The sequence below is a fragment of the Asparagus officinalis genome, chromosome 1, assembly GCF_001876935.1.
Source record: "Asparagus officinalis chromosome 1, Aspof.V1, whole genome shotgun sequence".
In the NCBI taxonomy this organism is placed as follows: domain Eukaryota; kingdom Viridiplantae; phylum Streptophyta; class Magnoliopsida; order Asparagales; family Asparagaceae; genus Asparagus; species Asparagus officinalis.
In genome coordinates, this window is record NC_033794.1 from 120201263 (window position 1) to 120215359 (window position 14097).

General features: G+C 38.1%; 1 protein-coding gene across 1 annotated transcript; it reads right to left on the reverse strand.

The window, feature by feature from the left end:
• Positions 1843 to 4626, reverse strand: LOC109829202 (myb family transcription factor EFM-like). The gene is made up of 5 exons (XM_020396359.1): positions 4379 to 4626; positions 4064 to 4287; positions 3668 to 3971; positions 3487 to 3563; positions 1843 to 2418 (listed from the first exon to the last, which is right to left on the reverse strand). The coding sequence occupies exons 1-5, from the start codon at positions 4467 to 4469 to the stop codon at positions 2053 to 2055; spliced, it is 1062 nt and encodes a 353-aa protein (XP_020251948.1). The 5' UTR covers positions 4470 to 4626; the 3' UTR covers positions 1843 to 2052.

The window sequence follows — 14097 nt, forward strand, 5'->3', positions numbered from 1 at the left end:
ATCTCAATTTTAATTTTGAGTGTTAATTGACTAAAATCCCCTTAAATAATTTTAAATTGGTTTTCATTTATAAATTAAATACTATTTGAAAATTAAATTCTTTAGTAGAATAAATTACTTTAGTATATAGTATTCAATAAATATTCATGAGTATTTTTTTAAATACCAGGTATTCGAGAAACCCCAAATGTAGATATTTCAATGCAGGTTTGAATGCGATAATTTTAAGCAAATATAAATATGAGCATCTCAGTATTCTGTATTCGATTTAATTCGATTGTTTACCACTTCTATTGGTCGAGTTAATTAGGTTTTCAATTAGCTTCTCTTTGACCTGCAAATTTTTTTAGTTTATATAATGATTTCCATCTTATTAATGATTCTATTTTTCAAAATGAAAGGATAGGATGGTGTTAAAATGACAACATGTCATTTGAATTAAGTCCCATCTATCCATTATAGTACTCTTTAAAGCTTGCGAGAGGCCAAATTACCACCATAGATCATTGAAGTATCCCCAAGGCTAAAGTAATACCGAGAATATTCCTCTATGGGAAATGGTTTATGACCAATTGCCACTTACTCCACTAAAAAAATCCACTTAAATTTGTGGAGTGACGTGTGCTCTCGGATTCTCCTACTGTGGAATCCGTGGAATCCGAATATTCAGAAGGATCAAAGGATATGCCGTCATGTTTGTTAATTGTTACCAAGTGAACATAACAACGAAGAGAGGAGAAATAAAGCAAAAAAAGAACTTTTCTTCCATACCATGAAACAAAAGAAGTATACATTAGTCTTTTTATTAGAAGTTGTCCGCCATCCATCATGGTTTTAAAATATTTGAAATTCTATTTGCGATCTAAAAAGTTATGTACATCTCCTTACTCTCTCTCTCTCTAACTAAACAAGTACCACGAAAAGGTATATCACTCATTACATCTCATTAAACTTTATATTACCTTACATTCCCTCTTTGTACATCCTACCAAACCAAACCTTAAGAGACCTGAGTATTGACTATCGTACTCGACTCTTATATTGATGTTTTATGTATGACTTTGATTGCTTGCAAAGTGCTTAGTTGAGATAAAATATCATCTATTAGCCATTAAGTTGCGATATTGGACTTGAATTGGACTCAACTAGATTGGAATCAAGACGGAAATCTGTACGCCTGTTTCACATTCGTTCAGTTTAAGTGTTTAACATATGAGTTTGACCTAACAATGATAGGTGATCAGATTTAATCCTAATAATCAAAGATTAGTTAGTTAAACCTAGGCTAAAAGTGGCTGGACTCAGGACTCAGCCAAAGAATAGGAATAAGGTGGTTTAATCATAGATAGAAGGAATAAAATTTCAAATTAACCCCCAACTGCTCATGAATGATATAGATCACTCTTTTTTATGGGAGTTTTCTATAGAATCTGCACTCTCAATCAAGGTTTAATCCTTCAAAGTTAATTTGAAGTAACACATAGTTCTCCCTTCATGGACCTTTGCAACCCAAGAATCCACCAACAAGAAAAACTAGCGCTTATCGCTAAAAAGATAGGATCCTGATTAAGGCAAGTGATTATTATAATCACTACTGAATAGAAAAATGAGAACGTGCGAATGAAGACCAAATCCCTCGACATATCTAATTGGGCAGAAAAGGATATGCCTCCATTATCCACCCAAGGCCAAGATTTTAGGACAATTTCGTTTTCATGAAGATAAGGACAGTTGATTATCTTCACATAATCAAGCTTCGAATAGCTAATCCTCACCTACATGATAATATATACAATAAACATGGTAGGATAACTCCAATAACAACCCCCACTACAACTAGTAGGAACTTAAAAACTTGCATCTTTTATAACAACTTTGCGGATCCATCACAAATACATATATGAACTTTTAATGTATGAAATTTACTAAACAACATGAAGACACAGGCTAACAGTTGTTCTCACACTCAGAGAAGTCTGTATACATACGCATATATTTATGTCGCTTCTCTTTACAAAAAGAGGGAACGAAACTAATCTGGAATCATCTCTATTAACAAACTCTGACAAGGGGAGCCGATGCAGTAGTTGTTCGAGAGGAAGATGAAGTGGCAGATGAATCTGAGTTCGTCTGCTCAGCATCTTCGCTGTTATCATCTCCTTCACATCTCTCTTTGGAGTTTAGAGGACTGGTAGGAGATCTGTTGTTTTTTTGTTTGCTTTGATGCATCGGTTGTTGCGAGGGATGGGATGCAACTGGAGCGAATACTGTGTTTAATGGAGCATTTTGTGTGGCATTGTATTGGGGCGGTGGCATCCAAATGCCGCCGACCAACACAATCTGAGGCTGCTGAGGGCTGCTGTTGGTGCTGTTCTGGACTGCTGAGGCTGTGGGCCTTCTTGTGTGAAGCCGGTATTTCTGAAATTAAGTACACAGTTGATAAGGTGATTGAAGTAGATCGGGTAGAGATATAAGCAACAAATACATTGCACCGTAGGATTGCACGTCGGACTACATAATATGTGATGTACAGAATAACCGTGCATTCAATTGTTGGTGTGAAGCTAATTCTTGAATGGAAAATTAATTTTTGCCAGCCAAGAAACGAAAAAAAAATATGTCAAGGAAGTGATCTTAGTTAATATGTAGATACCATGACCACGCAAATGAATATTATGAAAGACCTTATGTCCAAAAATCCATAGTGAAATCTAGCCGAAGTCTAGAATTTGTTTTAGGACATAAAGGAAATTAGGTTACACTTGATTAACATCCAATGATGTCGCATTGTTAAGTTTATCCCGAGGAATTACAATTTGAAAAAGAGGCTGATTATGATAGTACTATAGAGGTTTATCATCTAGAAGACATTTTGTAACAAAGCAAAGATTGGAATAAAAAGTACAATACCAATCTCTTTCAAAACGCTATTTCATTATAAGAGCTGGTTGTTTGTTACCGAGTACCAGTTCATGCTAGGTAAGGCATAAGAATATTTCTGGCATCCAAAGACCAATTTGTCTGTAACCATTATCATGAGGATCAGCATCCAATGACAACAAACTACAATAAAAGAGCAATAATAGACGGAAGGATGTATAAAATGAAAAGGAGGGTTCATAAAAAATTAAACGAGATGCAGGAATCCAATATTCTCAACAACTTTCAGGAATCATACTTCACAAATATTTGTTGTAGATGCACTGTACCAAAGAGGAATCTATTCTTTTCTTCACCAAGTCGGTTTGCAAAAAGAAACATGCTTCTGGTCTAAAAGAATCTTCTTCAATTTTAGAGTTGAGAAGCTTCAGCAATAAATTAAATTTGGAAAAAAAAAAAAGAAATTGGACCAATTGGATGCAATTTAGGATAACAACAGGTTTATGAAAATCCTTGAAATATCACAATATGAACTCACGTATATTTCCATTTGCTTTTAGTAGTCTCAAGTCACAGAAATCTGCAAAAAGAGGAAGCAAGAATCACCTGCAAATGGCTCTTCACTTCATCATTGGTGAGTCCATCAATCTTCATCAGCTCCCTGATCTGCTTCGGCGTCGCAACTGCAAATATTCATCAAGCCACACCAAAAATCATCAGATACAGGAACAAACAACAATAACATCAAAACCAACAAAAAATATTTGCATCCATTAATAAAACTCACCATGAGATCCTCCGAGCTGTTGCAGGGCATTCAAGAACCTCCGATGAAGCTCCGGGGACCAACACCTCCTCGCCTTTCTCTGCGAAGTCCCTTCCTTTTCCTTCTCCCTCTCCCTCTCCTCCCCGGAGCCGGACCCACCACTTCCGCCACTTCCACCATTTCCTCCACTGGTATTCTCAGTAGTCGAGCTCGCGGGAGCTGCAGCCACCACCGGAGTCTTAACGACAACCTTCTCCTTCTCAAAAGGATGAAATGCTCCTCCTATCCTCTTCGCATTTACAGCAATCGGCCTCATGACTACATCCTGAATCAAACAATTCACCAAAATTCAACATAAATAACAAGAATTCCACCAGCAAAAAATTTCAAGATCTTCTAAAAGATCCAAAAGCTTACTCCTTTAGGCTCGGGTTGCTGGTTCCAGAGCTGGACAGATCTCATCCAGTCCGGCTTCTTATCAGACCCACCACTATTCCCGCTATTTTTATGGTTGTTCTCTTCATCCGACGACGAACAACTCGGCCTCAAGGGAATAAACTCCTCCAAGATCGGCCCTTCACTAGCAATCTCCTCGCCTCTCCCCACCACCTCATCATTCTTCTTCTTGCAGTTCTCAATCGCTGAAAACCCATCACAGAAAACAAACAAAAAAAATTCAGACCCAGCTCAAATTTTCTGCCATTTTCACAATTTTTGAAGGAAAAGTTATACCTTGGGTGACAAGTTGCAGGCTAAGAGGAAGCTCCCTCTCAAAAACTAAAATCTTTTTCCTCTCTTCTTCAAGGGCTTTGAGGTAATCCATGGAGACGACAGCTTCAGATTGAAAATGAGGGAAATTTTCCGAGGTAAAGGGGCAGAAATAAAAGGGGAAAGAGACTAAGGGATCTTTGAGCTAACAAGAGAGAGAGGGGGGAATAAACTTAAATCTAGAGAGAGAAACTAGAGAGAGAAAGAATCGGGGTCGAGACGTCGCGTACAGAACCGAATCTTTGGACGGGCTAGAGAGGAGGAGATTGAATATTCCGCCTGAGGATCCGACCCAAACAGCTGGCGATGACGTCAGCGGAGGACGAGGAGATAAGAACAATGACTAGGATTGATTTCAATCGTTGGACTTGAAATGGTGGGTGGAGATGAGAGATGGGAAGTAGAGAACCGTGAGGGAATAAGGAGGAATCTTCTAGAGATTCCGGAGACAGGGGGCATTAATTGGGCCGCAAGGACCTGCGTCGGTTTTGGATTTTTTTAATTTGTATTATATTATTATTATTACGCGTTGGGGTAGGGTTTGGTAAGGGGGATTAGCTCTTGGAGGAGCGAAGGGTCACTTTTAGGATTAGGGTTAGGTTTTGGACACGGATTGGAATATTACAAGGGAATAAACGAGTGGGATGAAGGATTATCCGGTTCTAACTGGGCCTCCCAGAAAATGTTCATTCCAAAGCTTGTTGCGGAAGCTCAAGAACTCACTAGTAATTGCCTAAATTCTAGTGTATATTTGGGACACTCGGATATGTTTGGTGATCAATAAAAAACTGAGTCAAGAATTGCCGTAATCCAGTTTTGTCCTAAACTTTAGTTTATACCAAGTGAGGGGTGCTCCAAACAAAAACCAGTTTAGTAAGTATTTTTTGGCCTTTAAAAACTTGGGAATAGGGTGTTCTGTCAGAAAATCGGCTATTGCTAGACCCTTAACTGTTTTCTGCGTCATGAATGTCATGTTGTATTGCGATAGCAGTATCGCCCATTTTGCTAACCTGAAATTCAATGACCCAGGTTTCGTCATGAGTATTCGTAAAGGATTAACTTTTGAGATGACGTGAATGGATTGGCCGGTGAGGTAGTGCCGTATCTTCTGAATTGCGAAGACCAATGCTAAATATTCCTTCTCGACTGGGTTATACCGAAGCTCGGTGAAAATCATAGTCCGACTGAGGTAGTAAATGGCTTGTTCATGACCATTATTATCTTTCTGAGCGAGAAGGGCTCCGAGTGAATATCCATTGCCTGACATAGATCAAGAATGGTCTACTTGATATTGGTGCGGCTAGCACTGCTGGTTTTGTGAGATAAGCTTTGTTTTTGTTGAAAGCTTTTTGGCAGGCATCGTCTCAGACGAACGAAACACCTTTCTTTATAAATCTTTGGAATGGTTAACATTTCCCAAACAAATTGGCGATAAACCTTCGGATGTAGGCTAATCATCATTGTAAACCTCTGAGCTCTTTGAGGTTCTTCGGAGGTGGCATCTCCTGAATGGCCTTCACTTTTTTGGGATTGACGTGTATTCCTGTGGATGTTACGTTAAACCTAAGGAATTTTCCTGATGATACCCCAAGGAAGGACTTAGTTAAATACATCTTGAGTTGGTATTTTTGCATAACTTCAAACACCATTCTTAGATCAACAACGTGGTCTCGTTTGTGACGACTTTTGATCGCAAGGTCATCAACGTAGCACTCCATTGTTTTACGCAGATGTTCACGAAAGATCATGTTCATAACGCGTTGGTAAGCAGCTCCAGCGTTCTTCAGACCGAAAGGTATTATCGTATAACAGTATACTCCTAAAGGTATTCTGAAGGCTGTGTGTTTTTGATCATCTGGATGCATTTTGATTTGGTTGTAACTAGAGAAATCGTCCATAAAAGACATCCTCTCAAACCTATATGTATTATCGACCATAATGTCCATGATAGGGAGAGGTAACTCATCTCTTGGATAAGCGATGTTGAGATCACGGAAGTCGATGTAGATTCGGATCTTACCGCTCTTTTTCGTCACCACCATGATGTTCGCTAACCAATTGGGATGTTATTCTTTACGAATAAACTCATACTCAATGAGCTTGCAGATTTCCTTTTCGATTTGTTCCATCAATTTAGGATGGAAGCGCCGTTGCTGCTGTTTAACCGACTTAACATTAGGGTTGATGTTAAGACGATGTACGACCATACTGGTGTCTAGACCCGACATGTCTTTATAGCTCCAGACAAAGACATCAATGTATTCTTGGAGGAGAACTATGAGTTCTTCCTTTTCAGCTGATGATAGACTTTTGCTAATAAAGACGGGCTTTAGGTTAGTTTCGTCACTAATGTTGATTTGGACCACTTTATCTTTGGTGGGTCGTACTCTGATTTTTAAACGTGACTCCCATTGCTTTTTAAGTTGCTTTGCCCATGAATTGTCTTCAGGATCTTCAAGCACCTTGGATTCATCGAGATCCGTGGTTAGGTTATATGAGACCATGTTGGTCGTGAATTCACTACAAAAAAACTCCAAGGCCGATGTCAGAATCCTAGTTAGACGTGTTCGAAGAATTGCTGAGGGAATCATCAGATGCTGGTCCTGCTTGTGGCTCGAATTCTGGAGAGATGTAACCGGGTCCTTATTTGGACTAATTGCAATAATCGAAAAACTTCACCTTCTGGCGTAAATGGTGTCAAAGAGGCTCGTAGTCCTCTATTAAAATTCAATCCTTGTTTTGTAGTGAGACTATATCCCATTTTTACCATGATTTATTAAGATTTCGGCTATACTGGGAAAATTCTGATGTTGTCTTAGCTTCTTCATCAGAGCTCTGTAAATGAGATTGTGACTCAACTTTTTTAAAGATGATTAGGTTCAAAGTGTTCCCTCTGGACAAAACCATGAAGGTGATGTCCTCTAAGTTGTCCAGCTGCTTGTGAGCGAGGTTTGACTAATTTATTGGCATGTGCAATGTTGGTTCTAAGGCTAACCTGGCCATCAGACTTTCGACTCTTGAGTTTTCAAATTCATAGTCTAAAGAGCAGTCATAAGCAAACTCTTCTTCATTGAAAATCTAATTGCCCCTACCTTCGACAGCTTGGTCGATACAGAGGTTCTCTAGGTAATTATAAGTGGATCTATCTCCCAAACTGGATCATTAATGGGATCTAGCTCAACATCTGCTTCATTACCGCTATCCTCATCGTTGGGGAGGACAATCTCAATTATTTGACTTTCATCATATAAGAGAGAGTCAGTGAAGTAGTTCTCCACCCCCTTGAAAGGATGCTTTTTAGCATCAACTCTCTGTTGGACTCCCTGTTCATCAATGTATTTGAAACACTAATGAAGTGTTGAATAGACGATCTGGTTGGAGAGGATCCTAGGTCGCCCAAGCAGGAGATTGTAAGGCGTTTCGATGTCGATGACATAACAAGTCACTTCCATCTTCAAGTTTTCAATCTGACACTTTAGTCAGATCTTTCCAAGAGATCAGCTGCTACTGGAGTTGAGGACGAGTATGGTTGCAGACGTCTTTGAGAGCTTGTGAAGGGAAATTCCCAAGAAGCTCAAGAGTCTTCATAGAATTATGCTCAGCGTAGAGCTTGGATCGATGTGAATCCTCTTGATCCTTGACGACCCTATATATCCAGTGTAGTAAAGAGGTCGGTTGTGATGATGGTCCTTGACCAGCATATCTTCTGGGCTGAAGGTGATGTGCAGCATCTGCTTTTAGCATTGATAGCATTGCTCGGACCCTTCATCCTAAGGAGGTTCGATCATGTGGGCGAGAAATGCCTCACTGTTATTCAGGACTTCTTTCAAAGCCTCTCTCGTATTCTTAGACAAATGCAGTAGTTCGAATAAGGTGATACAGGCCGAAATATTGGTCAATTCTACCATGATGTCATATTTGAACAAGGCCTTAGGGTCACTTGTTAGAGGACACTATAAGGCTTTGTTGAACCGGGTCTCCTTATGCTTGGCTGGTTCGGGTTGTTTGGCCGTTCTTAGCTGATTGTAATCCCTTAGGTAATCTTTGCCGGATCTTGTCCCTATCATGGCTACTTTTTCTCTGTCCAAGTCCATGAGTGAAGTGACATGCATGGACTCTTCTTCAATGATCGTGGAGATGGTGTTACAGGCCATCATCTTTTGCTTGCTCTTGGACTTAGACTTCAGAAGAGTTCAATCTTTATCTTGGATATATCTACATTATTTCTCATCTCGTCGTGGTAAGAGGAACAAAGCCTCGACTTTGTTGGTTTTGGCAGTCATAGTTAACCACCTCCATTCTTATAGTAGGAATGAGGATGACACTATTTTGAGCTTGAATCTCTGGCATAGAACCGAATTGGGAGGTTACTATGTTAGCGGTGACTTTCTTTTGCTTGGGTTTAATCTTAAGAATTCATGATTCAACAAACATCCAGATCTTATCCTTGAGGATATAGCAGTTCTTAGTCGGGTGTCCTAACATTCTACGATAGAGACAGTAGATGGGGTCATTTGTCTTTCTAGCTTCTTTCAGATGTCGAGCTTCTGGAAGCTTCAGACGATTTTCCTTGTTGAGGACGTGGAAGATGACAACTATATGTTCATCCTTGAACGAATAATTGTGCTAAAAATTCTTTTTTGACTCTTTTTATTGGTTGTTATTGACACTCTGGACTCCAACAACGAAAGTTTCTTTGGATTTTAGTTGTGACAAACGCCCTTGTTTTCCTTTGTTACCCTTGAAGTTGGTGCGAGGTTTAAATTTATTGAAATGATATGACAACTTCTAGGCTATCTCAGCTTGATCCATCAAATCTTTCCAACTGTGAGCAGTGACAACACCCATGTGGGCTTCACTTCGTGCTAGGAAGTTGTGGCAGGAAGTTTGAAGTAGCATTGGTAACGACATATCTCAACATTGCAATGTTAAGTTACGATATCTTTTGATGTATTCCCTGACTGTCTCATTCCCGTTTTGTTTCTCAGAAAGAAGTTTGGCCATGGTGACATCGGATTATTCCTCATGGAATTGAGATAAGACCTTTGATTCCAAATCCACCCAGGACCTGATTGATCCCCCATGCAAATTTTGAAATCAATTAAAGGCTACTCCCTGAAGGGTGCTAATAAAAAGACACGCCTTAATGGCATCGTTACCCACTACATTTTTAGTTTGCTGGTGGAAGTAGTAGATATGCTAGTTTAGGGACCATTTTCCATCAAACGCATGAAGCGTTGGTGGCTTGAACTTTATCGGATAGGGAACCATGTCCCATTCGATGGGATAAGGTCGGTGATTCCAACCTTCTTGAGCTCTGTTCATTGAGAAATAACGTTGAGCTACTTCTGAATGTCTTTCAAGGCTTTAGCCTCCTTATTTGGTTTTGAAGATAGCGTAGGCTTTAACCTTGCATGTTCAGAGTTCACATCATCTTGATGTTCTTGATCGTCTTCAAGAGGATTTTTGCCAAATGACCTTTTTTCCTTTCGAAGAACTCGCCTATGGACTACATGCTAGTAAAAGTTGCTTGACCATCTCTTCCAGTCATGCGATTTGTTCGTCTGAATCTTTCTTATGAATTGCCATTTGGGTCAGAATATCTTCTCAGTCTGCCATGTCTATTGCCCATTGTCGTTCTTAACTTTAACTAGGGGTTAGATTTGATGCTATGGCGGAGTTGGCTTCACTGGAAGCAGGTTGATTCAACTGGGATGAAGACTGTGATGTTCACATTGGTATGGAGTGTTGGCCTTATTGTTTTGATGATATTTAACAAATAATTTACTACTAATTTTGTTTATCTAGTGTTTGTATATTTCTATTTGTTGTAGACAAACAACAAGTTAGAGGATGGATGAAATTGCGCATTCACGATCATATCCAATGGAGGTTGGCGGAATTATAGAGTGAAGCCTATACAATTCAAATTGAAGATCAAAGTTCAAGCTTTATCCACAAGTGTACCAAGTCAAGCTTATTGAAGATCAAGATTGCTTGGGTAACGTTTAGTTTTAGGTTTTATATTATGTGTGTTAGTACTTTAAGCTCAATCATATACACACATACACGTTTTTGTTTTGTATATATATAGTTATATATATACATATATGTTTTGGTTTGATAGTTTTTAAGTTTTAATATAAAACAATTGAATATAATTAGAAAACATATTTTTGTTTCATACTTACATGCATATATATGATTTCATTAATATCAATTTTATTTAGTTCAATGAAATCATTTTTACTTTTGAAATGTTTGTAAAATATGCAATTTTGTAAAAAATATTATTTTCTTGGTTTATGGACTTAATAACAATTATATACATCTTTTATTAAGTCTATATAATCATTTTGTAATATTTCAAAACATGGTTAAGCTAAAATGTCAAAACTCATATGTTTACATTTTTATGTTTTGGACTATTTCTAAAATGTCAAAACTCATATGTTTACATTTTTATGTTTTGGACTATTTTATAAAATGATGATATTTTTTTTATTTGGAAGGTTCTTTTTAAAAACCAGTTTTTGTAACCTGTTCATTATCATGTCTACAATCATTTTTTAAAGTTTTATAATTTTTGGAATTTGTTTGATATTTTTAAACAGGGTTTTAAAATAAAAAAACTGTTTCAAACCTGTCAATTTCTAGTATCAGTTTGCGGTCGACCGACACGGTCGACCGCCTTGAGTCCAGAGACTCAGAATGTTTTTTGATGGCTCGTGGTGTCGCCCGCCTTGAGTCCAGAGACTCAGAATGTTTTTTGATGGCTCGTGGTCGATCGTGGCGGTCGATCGGATGAAGTCCAGAGAGTTTTGCGGTCGACCGTCACGGTCGACCGGATGTTTTCCTGAGCCCAGAATTTGCCCCTGAGCTGCTCGCGATCGACCGCGCATTTTTCACGGTCGACCGCCGATTGTCCAATGGCTATATTGGGTATAGAATCATAAATCTGATTCTCTGGGATTTTTGTTGATTTTGGCTGTTGGTTTATCTTCCTATATAAACCTCTCAAATCCCAACTACCAGACATATCCAAGAAAGTTTTTTAAAACAAGTATAGTTTCGTTTTAAAGTTTGTTTAGTGTTTGTTTAAAAGAGTTTTGTTTGTGAAGAAGTTTTTCATAAGTGGAGGAGATCATCTACATTCCTTGGACTTCATTTTAATCCATCTCTCCATCTTGTTTTTCAGAGAAGAATTTCTAAACTCAATACTATCTTTGTATTATTTCTTTATTGTTTATCATTTTCACTAAGCTAGGGTTTACATTGAGTTTATGATTGATTTTCTCATTACTTACATACACAACCATTGAGCTTATTGTATTTGCATACATTGTATAATTAGGTTGTGAGGAGTTGTAACAATTGAGAGTGAGCTTGATTGAGTTCTCATCTATTGTAGAGAACAACTATTATTGTAGTCGTGCTTAATTGTGAGGTTCACTTTGTAATACACTTGTACACCGAGAAAAGTGTGTGGTATGAGTCAGGGATCGTCCCAAGAGGAGTGGGGTAAGTAACATACCTAGAGAGAGATTATAATTCCTAACACTTGAGGGAGACACGTCTGTGACCAACACTTGAGAGGGTGTAGAGTGGGATTGCAAGAGTGTTGATTGTAAAGTTTTTGGTTAGCTAGAAAACCGAGTGTGAGGTATAAATGTTATTCGGGTGAACGTAGAAAACTCGGTTGTGATAGTGGATTTCTCCCTGGGAGTGGGGAGCGGAGACGTAGGACGGAAGGTCTGAACTCCGTGATCATATCATGTGTTTGAGTTTGCTTTGGCGCACTTCTCTTATGTTTTTATTTCTTATCGCCATCGTCCATTGCTCATTATTTATATCATCCACTATCTTGTTTATTTTGTTTACCCTTGTGTATATCACTTATCCTAACTCACATATCTTGTTGTATTTTATACTTGCTTGGATAACTTGTTAATTAGTTTTAATTAACATAAAATCGGATTAGATTAGCATAAGACCCTAATCACCCTCCCCCCTCTAGTGTCTAATAATTGGTATCAGAGCTTGGTGCTCTTTGATTTAAGGTCTAATCGCCTTGAGTTAAAGATTCAAGTTATCTTTTTGTGCTAATCTTGTTTTGATTACATTTATATTTTGCTTGCATATTTATACATTATGGATGCGCACGGTGCACCTTGTTTAGGTTATGCCATTAATGTTGCTCCTCTTTTAGATAATTTCCCCTATGTCCAATGGTCTGTTAGATTTAAACTCTTTGTTCAATCTAAATATTTTGATTTATGGGAAATTATAGATGATGATTATATTATGCCCACTTCAGAGAAATCCAAGTGGAATAAAAATGATCAACGTATGTTTACAATGAACAATATTTTGTTAGAATATTTGCTAAATGCTCTTGATTCATCTATGCCTAACAAGTTTGTTCATTTTAATAGTGCTTACAGCTTATGAAAACTTATTGAAGCACATCAAGGGGACTTGGAGGCGATCCAACAAGCTTTGAAGGCTTTCTCTTCAAGTTCCATTGGAGCATCATGCACACGAGCACTAGGCGATAGCCCTAGTGAGGTTTGCGAGTTCGAACCCAATAATGATTTATCTAGTGATGAACTTGCTTGTGCTAGTAAAAAATTATTGCATGCCTATAACAAATTACATAAAGATTTTATTGATTTAAAAAGTTAGCATGATAATTTAGAATCCGATCATGAGGAGCTAGTATCAAAATTAGATGTCTTTGTTGGACCCTAGAGGGGGGTGATTAGGGTCTTATGCTAATCTAATCCGATTAAATGCTAATTAAAAATTAATTAACAAGTTATCCTAGCAAGTATGAAATACCACAAGATATAGGAGCTAGGATAAGTAATGTGAATAATGAGATATATCCTATATGATAGAAATATATGCAAGGATATATAAACAATACAAGGGTAAATAATCTAAACAAGATAGTGGATGAAATAAATGAGTAATGCACAATTGGCGATATAAGATAAATACAAAAACAAATATGCCAAAGACAAACTCAAACAAGCAGTATGATCACGGAGTTCGGACCTTCCGTCCTACGTCTCCGCTCCCCACTCCCGGGGAGAAATCCACTATCACAACCGGGTTTTTTACGTTCACCCGAATAACGTTTACACCTCACAGTATCGGTTTTCAACGCTCACTGATCAACGTCATTCCTCACAATCGGTTTTCTAGTTCATCGAAAACTTCACAACACACTCGGTTTCTAGCTCACCGAAAACCTAATAGAAATGATAATCAACAAATAATTATAAATAAAAACTAGAGTTGAGTTTAGGAAAACTTCTCTAGATCAAGATGGAGAGATGGAGATTTGAGCCTAAACAAGAAGATGATCTCCTCCACTTGTGAAAACTTCTTCACAAACAAAACAAACCCTTAAACACACTTTAAACCCTTGTTTAAAACTTGTTTTAAAAACTTCTTTTCTTTTTAAAACATTTCTTAAGTTGTTGAAAAGAGATCAGCAATTGGGTATTTATACCCTCTCAAAAGTCAGCCAAAACTCCCAAAACAAAAGACCAAAAATACCCCAGCAACGGTAACAAAAATAGCCGTTGGAAGCAGTCAGAACGAGCGGCGGTCGACCGAAGAAATTCACGGTCGACCGACAGAAACGATCGGTCGAGTGATGGAAATTTCGGTCG